General features: G+C 46.3%; 1 protein-coding gene across 5 annotated transcripts in view; it reads right to left on the bottom strand.

Annotated features, from left to right (window-relative positions):
• Positions 1 to 14,381, bottom strand: part of mcf2l2 (MCF.2 cell line derived transforming sequence-like 2) — a 216,638-nt gene that overhangs the window by 114,232 nt on the left and 88,025 nt on the right. For all 5 annotated transcript variants that reach the window (XM_034881481.1, XM_034881485.1, XM_034881482.1 and 2 more), the window contains exon 17: positions 959 to 1,074. In XM_034881481.1, the coding sequence (XP_034737372.1) occupies positions 959 to 1,074 (116 nt within the window). The remainder of the gene's footprint in view (positions 1 to 958; positions 1,075 to 14,381) is intronic.

The raw sequence follows: 14,381 nt of genomic DNA, 5'->3' as shown, positions 1-14,381 counted from the left end.
TTTTGCTCGAGCCAGAACGTATCAACCAATAAATCGACTAGTTGAATGGGAGCAGACAGGATTAAACCAGCAGCAACTTTCAGTGACTTTTTAGTGAAAAAAGCATACATTTATGTTAAAATGTGTACGTCTTTCGCTGTACATTTGTTGATAAATGCGAGATGGTCGAGTCACACACATCTCGTCTTTATATCAGAAACAAGGAAATGAATTTGACCCGATCTCACTCCTGATCGGTCAGTGGTTGCACATGGGACTGCTGGGATTGTCGCGAGTAATGAAAATACGATAGGGGGCCCCGGCTGTCCCTGATTCGTCCGGGCCACTAAGCAACTGCATACCCTGCTTACCGATAGGTACGCTTATAAATCATTCAATTCTCATTGGAAACCAGCCAACGTGGCAAGTAGATTGACAGCCAATTGCAAAATTTACCCACATTTGCTGGGTGGGCGGGTGTTAATTTCATGCCCTGATTCATTCACATGCGAAGCCCTGCTTGGGCAAACGTGATAGAGGGAGACCAAGAAAGACCTGGAGGAGGAGAGTCACAGGCAAGATGGAAAGACCTGGCTACAGATGGCATGATCTGGAGAAGCTGGCTCAAAACAGGACAAGGTGGAGAAATATTGTCAGTGGCCTATGCTCCTTCTCTGAGTAACAGGCCTAAGTAAGTAAGTAATGGCTGCACAGTTAAATGAGATTGAATAAATTATATCTGTAGTGCAAGTGCAATTGGTTATTTTGACAGTAATACAACCTTTTTATCATCTAATTTATTTGCGTTCACTTTAAGGATTAAACATAGTTCCATCAGTAATGTTTTGTGGAGTAGTTTCTCAGTCATCTTTATATTATTTTATCCTGTGGTAGCTTTGTTGTTAATTCTGATAATTCAGTTTTTCCTAAATACAATGGCACATAAGTCCGGAAAACTTACAAACTGCATTGCACCTACCTGTTGTGAAATTCATATATCTCTGGCAGGTTGCCAAACAGCACATCCCTTCTGTTCCCAACGGACAAGGGGATGAGGTGGCTGAGCTCTGAGTTATCCAGCTCTGCAAAATAACCCTGGGTAGAAGATTGAGGAGGAAAGTAGAATAATGATTTATTAGAATTAAGTAGGATCTATTTCAGGGTAATGATGTAAGAAAATGTTAAATAAATAAGTATTAGAGTTGGGCCGATCCAGTTTAACCTGGGGGCTAGGGATGCACCGATACTGATGCCAATGTCGGGGATCACTCCGATGCCAGGTGCACGTACTTGTACTTCTATTCATAAAATTGTTCTGATGCAACCACACCCGATACTACTATAGCGATGGGACATTAACTTTTCTGTGGGGCAGGTGGGGAGCAATCAATGCCAGCCGTTTGGTGAGCTTTGGCTGTAAAAATAACTGTAAGAGACCCTTACCCAATAGGCCTTCATGATTCACTTGACAACCAGCCATTGTCAGTTGTTAAAAATACTGGGTTTCAACGTCTTCTCAGTGTACTGGAGCCAGGGTGTGAGATTCCCAGCCATCACCACATCGCAGAAACCGGGTTCTCAAAGCTGCTTTGTAAAAAGGGCCATCAACAGCCTGTTGCCTGTAAGCTTCACCACTGATATTCAGAGTAGCTGTCAGCCCAACGTCAGCTTATCAGCTCAACAGGCGTAAACATAAAGAAGGTGATATTTTTCTTTTGTTTGCATTTTTAATTCTTTCTAAACTTAAACAGTATTTCGATAACAAGAATCATATGATTTATGTTATTGACACTAGCTCAGGGTAATGTCCCGCCCATGGGTACTGAGCTTTGAATAGAAAAAGGCATGGTACTTAAAATATTGCTTTGTTCTTATTGACAATATCAGAGCAGGCCAAAGTCATCCGTGTTTGAAAACATCCTCGGACCCCACAAGGATTATTAAGTACCTTATTGGTACATAGAATCGGCGAGTGCATAAATGTAAGTACTTGTATTTGGTCTTAAAAAAGTGGTATCGGTACATCCCTACTGGAGACTTTGTCTGATTTATCTCAAATATCTGTTTATTAAGCAGTTATGTTTAACATACATTACATTTTTACTTTCAAAGTTATTTTCCTTTGTTTTGTATAACCATTTGTATTAGACAAGATTAAAATGTTACATTTACAGTCACAATCACTTTGAACATACACACCACATACAAAATGGATTGTGGTTATGAGTGCTATTCTAATCTTAACGATTACTCAAAGCGCTTTGACATAGTACATGAACCATTCACCATTCACATACATTCATACACTGCGGCCAAGGCTGCCGTACAAGGTGCCACCTGCTCATGAGATAAACATTCACACACATTTACACTCCGATAGCGCAGCATCAGGGGCAACTCAGTGTTCAGTGTCTTGTCCAAAGACACTTCAACATGCGGCTGTTGGGCCAGGAATCGAACCACCGATCTTCCGGGTGGCAGACAACCGCTGAGCCACAACCAACCACTACAGTACATTATTCAAAAAAAGTGAGATAATGGAGATGAAAGATAGCAGTTACAATGCCAATATTAGCTAGTAAGTATAAAGCATTACTCAGAAAACAAAACAACAACAAAAAAACACCCACAAATCTACATTCAGGTCCGAAGTTTCTGTTTCACAAGGTGATCTTGGATGGACAGTGTAATCCCAAACCATGCCTGGATGGTTGTTAGTTTGGCCTCGTTGAGTTGTATACTCCAAAGAAGAAATGTACTGGTAGACTAGGGCTGCACGATTATGGCCAAAATGATAATCACGATTATTTTGATCAAAATTTTGATCGCGATTGTTCGTACGATTATTTGTTGATTTTAACCAAAACAAATTTTATCGTCACATTGGCTATTTATAACTGCGAGAGGGAGTGCGATGGACGGTACTCACAAGGAGACGGCTGACTCATTATGAACAGGTCCAGCACGGGTCGAATGGCAGATCCACACATCGTGTGTATGAAACGTCTATCTTCACTGCGCTGCATTTTTATGAACAATGATATTCTTGCAATGGGTCACATCTCTGGTCCAAGTCCAGCAGCTCCGTCTCACACGCTATTACTCTACCAACTGAAATTAGTTGCATTCAATAACTTCTTGTGTTCTTCACCGTGGCGGCTGTGATAGCAGAGTTACCAGCAGAAACACTGGTACAAATACTAGTTAGCCCCTCATACTTAACAATATACAGCTGTGTTAATAAAAAATGTAAACTGTGGACAAATGTCAGAAGTGTGGACCGGGCCGCTGTGTGGCCGGGGGTGGAGTAAGAGGAGAGAGAGCAAAGGAAAGATTCAACACAGGCAAGGCTTTACAGACAAAGTGGGTCATGTAACACAAAATTAAACCATAACCATATAAACAGCATTGTAGGGGATGCAAGGACATTAGCACCGGTGCGTCCTAGAGGAGCTGACAGCTAACAGACGCTACTAGCACCAACTAGCACTGGTCACTGCTGTTGTCTGAAAAACAACAGATGGGACAAAATGTTGCGTTTACTGGTAAACTGGTAAACCCTAAGACCGACATATAAGCGACTCCTATCTGTTGAGTTTTCCTCCCGTTACTCTGTCCTCTGTGACTGTCTACATCTAGAAACTAAGCTGCACGGGGAACTTCTCTGACTGGCTCATGAGCAGACGGCTTTACGGAGTGGTAGATTGGCATTGCAAAAAACCCGGAGTGTTCTATGAAATGACGCTTTAAAAAAAAGAATCACTCAATCACCCAAATTTGATCGTGGGAAGTAAAAATTGTAATCGCAATTAAAATTCAATTAGTGGTGAAGCCCTATGGTAGACAGTTATCAAGTACTGTGTTAATGTATAGTTGGGTGGAACCAAAGCCTTATGGTCTTTTTTGCTACCGTAAGCCCTGCCAGGAGTAGTCTACTTTGGTTGAGAGGTTAGCTGTCAATCATCATTAAGAAGGCAGGTGGAGGGAGTCACGTGGTGAGGTACCAAGGAATGGCTGTGCCGTAGCAGAGCTCCGAACCCCGTCAACCTAATACTGGTTTTAAACAACTTAATCTCTCCCAAACAACACATTACTGGACGGTGGTAGCTCATTAAGTCACTAAACTTGAAATTGTTATGAAACATTTCCATGGGATCCAAGAAGAAGAGTGTAAGAACTCGATTGAATACAGTCACGGTGGGGGATCCGATCGTTAGCTCTGTTAATTTGTCAGCTCAAATTTAGTTTCCATGAAATTTATAACAAGAAGGCAGAGTATGCTCTTTTCCGTCTTAAAACTAATTTCTATGATAATGGGGAAAAAACGGGGAGGTTATTGGCAAGACAACTTAAAAAATTTGATAATCAGAATGTAATTACTGCAATCAAAAAGAACGATACATTGGTCACATCTTCCTCAGATATTAACATGGCTTTCAAAATATATTATCAAGATCTGAGAACATGGTTAGTAAGGATCAACCCGCCAAGGGTGTAGTTTAAGTCCACTGCTATTCACTATCTTTTTAGAGCCATTGGCTATTCAAATTAGAGAAAACTCAAGAATTAAGGGTGTATTTGCTGGGGGCAGGGAACACAAACTGTTTTTGTACGCAGATGACATTTTGGTATTAAGTCAAGACCCCTCTAACTCTATCACAACCTTACTTGAAGTCATTGATAACTATTCATTGTTCTCTGGCTACAAAATTAATTGGCATAAGTCGGAGGCGATGCCAGTCATACAAGCTTGCACTCATAATTTAATAACTGGTTTCAATTTTAGAGGGTTGGATAAAGGAATGACATATCTTGGAATTGAATTGAACCCAAATATTGATGATATTGTGGCTGACAATATGGGAAAAGTGCTCAACAAAATTAAGACAAACTTGGATAAATGGAGTAAGTTAAACTTAACATTATGGGGGAAAGTAAACACAGTGAAGATGGTTATAGCCCCTCTTATCAGTTATTATACTGTGATGTTACCTTTGTGCATACCGCAGCCAATACTAATAAGTTACAATAATATGATAAAACACTTTCTTTGGAATGGTAGTAAACCTCGTATTCATTTTAATCGGCTTTGCCAACCAAGAAAAGAAGGGGGGTTGGCCCTGCCCAATATAGAACATTACAGTATCTCTTTTGAAATTTCTAGATTGGCCAAACATTGGGCAGGGAAAATCAATCTGGACTGGATTTTATTAGAACAAGAGCTCTCCTCTCCGTTCACACCAATAGATATTTTATCACAAAAGTCAAATAAAGGGAAATACAAAATTCTATCTTGAAATTTTCTAAAGTGGTATGGTTGGAGGTACACAAAAGATACAAGCTTGTTACACATGTGCAAAAATACGCCCCCTTGTGGCATAACCCCAAAATTAAAATCAATAAACAGACTATTTACTGGGCACAATGGCTAAGAAAAGGTATTAGAACTATAGGTGATCTGCTGGAGGGGGAAATATTTATGTCATACAAGGATATTAAAAGGAAATTTAACTTGGAGGGTCCTGACCATTTTTGGAAGTATTTACAAATCAGAGATTGTTTGAAAAGAAGTGTTAGGTTATTAAATGGGAAAAATCCTATAGAGACTTTTCTGCTACTACCTCCACTACTGTGCAAAGTCTCAAAATGGTATAATATCTGCCCCTGGGTTAAAAACAATACAAGTAAAAGTCTGAAAGTAATATGGGAAAGAGATTTAGGATGTACAATGGATGATGATAGATGGGATTCTGTTGTGGTTTGGTTTTTTTTGGGGGTTTGTTTTCCCGTTTCTGCCTCCCTGTGAATGTCTCAGTGTTTTCCCAGGTCCCGTGTGCTGTGTCCTGTTCCATCCCCCCGGTACGCGTCTGTGTGTTTCACTTCGTGCTTTATTTTGGTAGTCAGCTTCCTGTCTTGTCTTGTCTTGTCTTGTCTAGCTTCACGATGTTTGTCTGATTGTCCAGCCCCGCCCTAATGTGATCCACCTGATGTCTCACCTGTTCCCCATTGCCTCGTTACCTCTTGTATTTAACCCCTGTGTTTTCTTTGTCCTTTGTCAGATCCTTCTGCATGTCACTCCGTCGCCCTATGAGATTGTCCTTGTCACCGTACCTTTGTGAGCTACCTGTTTGCTTTCACCCTTTTTTCTGTCTGTTTGTTCCCGCCAGCCGGCGGTGTTCCGTCCCGTCAGTTTTGCCAGCCTGCCTTATCTTGCCTGTTCCCCGGCTATCCTCTGTGGACCCCCCCCCCCCCCCCCCCCCCCCCCCCCCCCGCGAATGCCCCGTCAGTCACCTGTGAGTTTTGCACTGGTGTTGGAGTGCTCCTTCCCCCTGTGCTGGGCCGGATTTATGTTTGGACTTTCCCCTTTGCTGATTTCTGTTGAACTGTTGTAAATAAACACTCCATGAATCAGCTTATTCCTGCCTCCTCGTCTCTGCGTTTGGGTCCTCCTTCCTGTCCCGTCACAGAAGGATCTGACCAGTGATGGACCCAGCGGAGCTTATCCTTTGCACAGAGGACCGGGAACGGGTCGAGTACGCCCTCAGCCGGTTCACCGGGGAACTGTGCAGAACAACGGATGTGGGACGCCGGCTCACCATTTGCGCGCTGGCCAGGAAGGTCGTCGCGAGTAAACCTGGGATGCTCCAGGTCCCAGGCATGAAAGCTGTGCTTCGTGAACATTACCAGCTGGAAGCCAGCCTGCAGGCCACCCTGATCCCCACCATCGAGCCGGTGTCCATTGTTCCGGACCCCCATCGGCCGATCCAGCCGACGGCTGCCGCCGCCGCGGAGCCCCTGCCGACGACCGCCGCCGCCGCGGAGCCCCAGCCGACGGCTCACTCCGTCGAGGCGGACCCCCAGCCGCCGGCTCACTCCGTCGAGGCGGACCCCCAGCCGCCGGCTGCCGCCGTCGAGGCGAAAAGCAGCCGCTGGCTCCCGCCGTCGAGGCGTATCCCCAGCCGCCGGCTCCCGCCGACGAGGCGGACCCCCAGCCGCCTGCTCCCGCCGACGAGGCGGACCCCCAGCCGCCTGCTCACGCCAATAAGGCGGACCCTCAGTCGGCGCCCGTTTCTATGGACCCAAAGGCCGGCGCCCATAAAAACTGCGTCTCAGGGAGTTAGCACTGACCAGTCCTCCCTGGGAGCCCCGGACCCTCAGCTGGTGCCCGTGGATACGGACCCCCAGTCGGCGCCCAGAAAGACTGCTTCCCAGGGAGTTAGTACTGTCCAGTCCTCCCTGGGAGTTGCCGCGTTCACTCAGCCGCTGGCTACCGCTGACCCAGACCAGCCGACAGGTCCCCTAGATCCAGACCAGCCGACTGGCCCCCTAGACCCAGACCAGCCAACTGGCCTCCCTGACCCAGACCAGTCGACTGGCCCCCTGGATCCCGACCAGCCGACCGGCCCCCCTGACCCAGACCGGCAGACTGGCCCCCCAGATCCAGACCGGCCGACCTGCTCCCCTGACCTAGACCAGCTGACCAGACCTCCCGACTCTGTTTAGAGGCCCAGCCTTTCTGACCCGCGGCTGGCGCTCGGTGGGCCTGCCCCCCGGCCGACGCCCACCGTTTCTGGCCCTCGGTTGGGGGTCGGTGCCCCCGACCGCCGGCCGGTGTCTGGGCCTCTGCCCTTTCGGGACACTTGCTCCTGGGGTCCCCCTGGTTCCAGTTCCCGGGGTCCCCCTGGACCCAGTCCCCTGGCTTCCTCCGGTCCTGGCCTTATTCCCAGGCCCGCCGGAACCCCTGTCCCCCATATTTTTGCTTCTCCTAGTCTTAGTCTCCCTGGTCTTGTGTCTGTCCCTGTCTCTTTGTTTGTCCCTGTCTCTGTACCTGTTCGTATCCCCGTCCCAGTGATTGTCCCTGTGTCTTCATCTGTCCCCGTTTTTGTCTCGGTCCCTGTGTTTGTCTCTGTTCCAGTCTTTGTCTCTGTCCCAGTCACCGTCTCTGTCCCGGTCACCGTTCCTGTCCCTGTCTTCCTCCCTGTCCCTGCGTCTGTCCCATCCGCCTTCGTCTCCAAGCCCAACCCATTGGTAATCACGTCGTCCACGTCCGTCCCATCCAAATTGGCCCTTAAACCCGATCCGTCTGTAGTTTTGTCTTCTCCGTGTGTTCCGTCCCGATCTGTCCAGTCTAAGTCTCTGTCCAAACCGGTCCGGCCCTGCCTCGAGCTTCCTAGTGCGCCCCCCCCGTGGGCTTCTCCGTGTTCCTCGTGCTCCTAGTGCGCACCCCCGTGGGCTTCTCCGTGTTCCTCGTGCTCCTAGTGCGCCCCCTGTGGGCTTCTCCGCGTTCCTTGTGCTCCTAGTGCGCCCCTCCGTGGGCTTCTCTGTGTTCCTCGTGTTCCTAGTGCACCCTCTCGTGGGCTTTTCTAGTATACCCGCTCTTGGGTCCCTAGTGCGCCCTCTCCTGGGCACCCTCGTACATTCCCTCGTGCCTCCTAGTGCCCTTCCCTTGGTTTATCGTCGTTCCCTGTGTTTGGTAGTCACCCATACTGTCTGTGTCTCTGTATCTCTCTCCCTTTTTCCGTTGGTTTGTTTATGTCTCTTCTGTCCCCGTGTCAGTGTCTCCCTCGTTTTGTCTCTTAGTCTTGTCCCTCTCCTTGGTCTGGTCTTCTCTTGTTCCCTCCTCCTTCTGGTTGCCTGGTTTTATTGTTTTCTGTTTGTTTGTTTTTTCCTTTCTGCTTTGGTCTCCTTGCCTGTCTGTCTCGCTCTCTTTTGTCTGTCTGGCTTTTGGCGTCTCATCTTCTCCCTTTTTGTCTCTCCACCCTACTCATCCAGTCTCTCTGTGTGTCCCCCGTGCTCGGTCCCGCTCCCTTCCTGTTATCTCTTCACGTGTTTCACTCTCTATCTCCCTGCGCTTTCCTCTCTCCAAGTGTCTGTCCAGCTCACCCACTCTGTGTCGTGTTGTCTCCTCGTTGGTCTCCCCCATTGCCTCTTGCTATCAGTGTCTTTGTTTCTCTCTCTGTCCCTACTCCAGGTCCCTTTTCTGCTTTCTGTCCTCCGTCTGTCTCGCTCTCTTTCTGTCCCGCTGTCTGGGTCGCCTTGCCTCCCTCTCTGCCCGTCCAGTCTCTTGGTGTATCCCTCTCACTCTGTCCCTTTTGCTTCGTTTTTTCTGTTTGTGAGGATGTTTCTCTTTTTTCCGGCTGTTTGTCCTGCTCTCTGGGTTTCTGTCCCCATTTCTGGTATGGGTGACTCTCCCTGTCCTGTCCGTCCCAACCTCTCTCTGTTTTCGCCCTTCTCTCCGTGCCACGCTGTTCCTGCCCTTGGTCCCGTCTCTGCTCCCTTTTTCTGTCCCGCTCCTCCAGTCCCCTGCGGGTGTCTGCCATTGCCTGTCTCCATCGCTCTGTTTCTTCTGCTCTCTGTGTTCCTCCCTCTCCCTGTTAGTCCTGCTCTCTGTGTCTGTTCCCTCTGTCCCTTTCGTTCCCGTGTTTGTCTTGTCCTTGGTGTCTCTCTGTCTCTCCCCATCTTTATCCCTATCGGTTCTTCTCTCTGTCTTGGTGTCGTTTCCTCTCTGTGTCCCTCTTTTGCTTTGTTCTGTTTGTGGTCTGTCTCTCTCTGTCGCTCTCTCTCTCTCTCTCTCTCTCTCTCCGTGTGGGTCTCTGTCTCTAGCGCCCTGTCTGTCTTGCCCGCTGTGTTTTTCTTCCCTGTGTCCCTCCTCAGTTTTCTCCCCTCTGGTTCCTCGCTCGTGACCTGTCTCTGGCCCTTTTCCTGGACTTCTTTGGGCTCCTTTGTCTCCTCCTGAGTCCCTCTCTCGCTCCCTCATTGGTTTCCTGCCTTGTTCCCTGTTCTGGTTCCTCCTGTCTATGCCCCCTGTGCTTGTATTTCCCTTACTCCTCGGTCTTGTCCCTAATGCTCCTTGTGTTCTTGGTTCCCAGTGTGTTACCTTTGTTCCCCTGCATTTCTCTTCCCTGTGCTTCCTTGTTTCCTGCTCTGGCTCCTTTGTGCCTTGGTTTCCCTGTGCTCCTTGGTCCCGTCTCTCGCCCTCCTCTTTGCCTTGTTTTCTGGCCTCCTTGTCTCCTTCTCTTGCCTTCTCCTCTCTTGTCCCCTGTGCCTCTGTTCCCTGTGCCTTTGCTCCCCGTTTTCTTCTGTCCCTAGTGCCTTTTGCCCCTGCTTCCCTGTGTCCTAGGTCCCCTGGTCCTCCGTCCCCCTCTCTCCAGTCTGTGGTTCGCCCTCTCCGGGTTGTTTTCTGTTCCGTTCTGTGTCCTGTTCCATCCCCCCGGTACGCGTCTGTGTGTTTCACTTCCTGCTTTATTTTGGTAGTCAGCTTCCTGTCGTGTCTTGTCTAGCTTCACTTTGTTTGTCTGATTGTCCAGCCCGCCCTAATGTGATCCACCTGATGTCTCACCTGTTCCCCATTGCCTCGTTACCTCTTGTATTTAACCCCTGTGTTTGCTTTGTCCTTTGTCAGATCCTTCTGCCTGTCACCCCGTCGCCCTATGAGATTGTCCTCGTCACCGTACCTTTGTGAGTTACCTGTTTGCTTTCACCCCTTTTTCTGTCTGTTTGTTCCCGCCAGCCGGCGGTGTTCCGTCCCGTCAGTTTTGCCAGCCTGCCTTATCCTGCTTGTTCCCCGGCTATCCTCTGTGGACCCCCGCCCCCCGCGAATGCCCCGTCAGTCCCCAGTGAGTTTTTCACTGGTTTTGGAGTGCTCCTTCCCCCTGTGCTGGGCCGGATTTATGTTTGGACTTTCCCCTTTGCTGATTTCTGTTGAACTGTTGTAAATAAACACTCCATGAATCAGCTTATTCCTGCCTCCCCGTCTCTGCGTTTGGGTCCTCCTTCCTGTACCGTCACAGGATTCTATTCTGTCAAATAGTGGGTTGCACATTAGAGAAGCTAGGGGCAAGTTTATTCAAAACTAAATCCTTAGATATTATTATACTCCTTCTAGGCTCTATAAAATGGGTATTGGCGAAAACGATCTGTGTTGGAAATGCCAAATAGCTAAAGGCACTTTGATGCATGCCATTTGGGAATGCCCGGTGATTTCTGCTTTTTGGAGCAGTGTTTTAGGCTACATGCAGGGTTGCTTACCCTGTAGTCTGCCCAAATAACCTAGACTGTGTTTACTTGGAGACAAAAGAGAAGTGCCAATGTTAAATAAACATACTTTTGTTTTCTGTTTTATTTTATTTTATTATTATTATTATTGTTCTTGTTGTTATAATTATTGTTTTCTTGATGTTGTTATTTTGGTTATTTTTTGTTATAAGATGTAAAAATTCAATAAATATTTGAATTATTAAAAAAAAGAAGGCAGGTGGAGGGACTAGGTTGTGTGACAACCCCCAGTAGTGCTGAAATTATAAAAAATACGTCACTCCAGAAGCGCCTGATTGGGGTGCACTCCCAAAACATGTGCAAGTGTCTGATCTGGGCAGTCAGTGAAAAATTGGGGTTGAGACTATTTCATCTGGAAGCATTTCAATCAACTTAAAGTGTATGAGTTGATGCGCAAGAATTTTTGAAGCACTTCTAATTCCCTTCCCCACACCCTTTCTGCAGCTAGATGTCCCAAATGATGGAGTATCTTATTGTAAATGACTGTAACAGTCCCTCTGGAGTTTTGCATGGGTCTGACCCATTTCTTCATGGGGTGCTCTGCAATTTGCTGATCCCAGGGCACTCCGTAAGCTTTCACAGCATTTCTCCGCCTAATATAAAAGAAATTTTATGTACCTGGCAGATCAAAGTTGTTTTTTATGTCTAAAAATGGGTGCAGTGCTGCATTGTCATACAGGATGCTGAAGACAGTGATGACACTTTACGAGCACAAAATAGAAATACAACTGGCCTTCCACCTGACTGAAAGTTATAATTGTTCCATAATGGGGAAGTTTTATGCAGAGATGGCAAAAGTGCTAACTTCCCAAACTCAAGTAGAAGTACAGATACTTTGTTTTAAAAAATACTCTGGTAAAATTAGAAGTACTGATTTATCTTCTTTACTCAAGTAAAAGTAACAAAGTACAGGCTTGTGAATTTACTTTTTTTGTGACCAAATGTTTTCATTTAAAGATAAAACAAATAAAAGAACAATATGCTGAAACAAAAGAACGCGTCCCAGTACCAAAAAAACAAAAAGGAAAGACGGGAAGGAGGGACACAAAAACACAACAGTAAGAGCGACGTCTGCAGCTCACAAACAACGCACACAGAAACAGACATACAATACGAAAACACTCACAAGCAGACACAGACCCATGATAAGGAACCAAACACATGTGCCAATAGAGGAAAGAAGGCTGCAGCACCAGTCAACAGCATGGACATCAATGAGTCAACAATGCTGTACCAAATGTCCAAAGTATTTTATTTTATTTTCATTTACGCAAGCTGAAGAGAGTTCCAAATATACACTATCCCAAAAAAAAGACACCTGTCATGTCACCTTATGACACATTTTGAGGTGGTTTTAGGCTAATTCTTTTCTTAGCAGCTACGAGTCCAGCAAATTTGAGTTTTAGAGAGCTGAATTTAATGACAGTTCATTCAGAATCAAAACATTGACAGTAACAGGTACAGTATATTAATCAGGGCAGAGGGTATTTTGGATGCAATATTTTTCCAGAACTCACCAACAGGAGAGCAATCCCAGAACGTGTGAAGACAAGTGCCCCTAGCCTTCAGTAGGCAGAAGGTGCCTGAAGGGCAGTTAATTATTTTAATCTGATGAATTTTCACAGGGGTGAGATATAACCTATGAATTAAATTGTAGTCAATCTGCTGATAATCTGGATTGCGTGATATTTCTGGGACGTTAGACCCTAAATCATGCCAGTCGAGATTGTTGCTCAGGTTTGGACAATCACGTTCCCAGACCTTCTCAATAGGAAGGCCAAAGTGGCCATATATTACCAAAAACTGATAAAGCCTGGATACCATACCACAGGTTGTTGGCTGCATAGTAAATAATTTCTAGATAGGATGGATGTGCACCAAACTCTGCCACGGGATACTCTATGCCTTCAGTGTTGATTTTAATTAAAAGTAAAAGAGAAATTAGCAACGTGGTAAACTGAATGTGTTTCGTAGGTCGGAAAAAGGTAACAAGCAGGTCTCGCTAAAGATGTCTTTTAGATAATGAATCCCCCTCTGCTCCCACTGTGGGGCTATCATAGGCCTCCTACCAATCAAGAGTGCTGCATTGTTGAATAACAGGTAAAATGTGAGATGTGATCGGCTGGACAGAGATGGCGGCCTAATGTGTAGCTCATGGCCCAAAATTGTCAAATAAATGTTTTATAGGATTCCAACTTCAATATTTTACCACTTTGTGCTTGTTAGAGTTACTTGAAGCAGAATGGCAAACAAGAACAAAGTCCAACACAGCAAAACGGACGCCATTGCAGAGGCATTGCTGGAGAAACAAAAAACTACCTCGAGCCCCGTTTTTCTCAGATCCAGGCTCAGATGGGGATTGACAACGATAAGAAGCTAACTGTTATCCATGCCCAGTTACAGGTAAAAGCCAGTAAATTAGAATATTTTGAAAAACTTGATTTATTTCAGTAATTGCATTCAAAAGGTCTAACTTGTACATTATATTTATTCATTGCACACAGACTGATGCATTCAAATGTTTATTTCATTTAATTTTGATGATTTGAAGTGGCAACAAATGAAAATCCAAAATTCCGTGTCTCAAAATTAGAATATTACTTAAGGCTAATACAAAAAAGGGAGTTTTTAGAAATGTTGGCCAACTGAAAAGTATGAAAATGAAAAATATGAGCATGTACAATACTCAATACTTGGTTGGAGCTCCTTTTGCCTCAATTACTGCATTAATGCGGCGTGGCATGGAGTCGATGAGCTTCTGGCACTGCTCAGGTGTTATGAGAGCCCAGGTTGCTCTGATAGTGGCCTTCAACTCTTCTGCGTTTTTGGGTCTGGCATTCTGCATCTTCCTTTTCACAATACCCCACAGATTTTCTATGGGGCTAAGGTCAGGGGAGTTGGCTGGCCAATTTAGAACAGAAATACCATGGTCCGTAAACCAGGCACGGGTAAATTTTGCGCTATGTGCAGGCGCCAAGTCCTGTTGGAACCTGAAATCTCCATCTCCATAGAGCAGGTCAGCAGCAGGAAGCATGAAGTGCTCTAAAACTTGCTGGTAGACGGCTGCGTTGACCCTGGATCTCAGGAAACAGAGTGGACCGACACCAGCAGATGACATGGCACCCCAAACCATCACTGATGGTGGAAACTTTACACTAGACTTCAGGCAACGTGGATCCTGTGCCTCTCCTGTCTTCCTCCAGACTCTGGGACCTCGATTTCCAAAGGAAATGCAAAATTTGCTTTCTTCAGAAAACATGACTTTGGATCACTCAGCAGCAGTCCAGCTCTTTTTTTCCTTAGCCCAGGTGAGACGCTTTTCGCGCTGTTTCTTGGTCAACAGTGGC

The sequence above is a fragment of the Etheostoma cragini genome, chromosome 9 (genome assembly GCF_013103735.1).
Source record: "Etheostoma cragini isolate CJK2018 chromosome 9, CSU_Ecrag_1.0, whole genome shotgun sequence".
Taxonomy (NCBI): Eukaryota; Metazoa; Chordata; class Actinopteri; order Perciformes; family Percidae; genus Etheostoma; species Etheostoma cragini.
The sequence above is the reverse complement of the archived record's forward strand: the minus strand, read 5'-3'. Positions and strand labels throughout refer to the sequence as shown.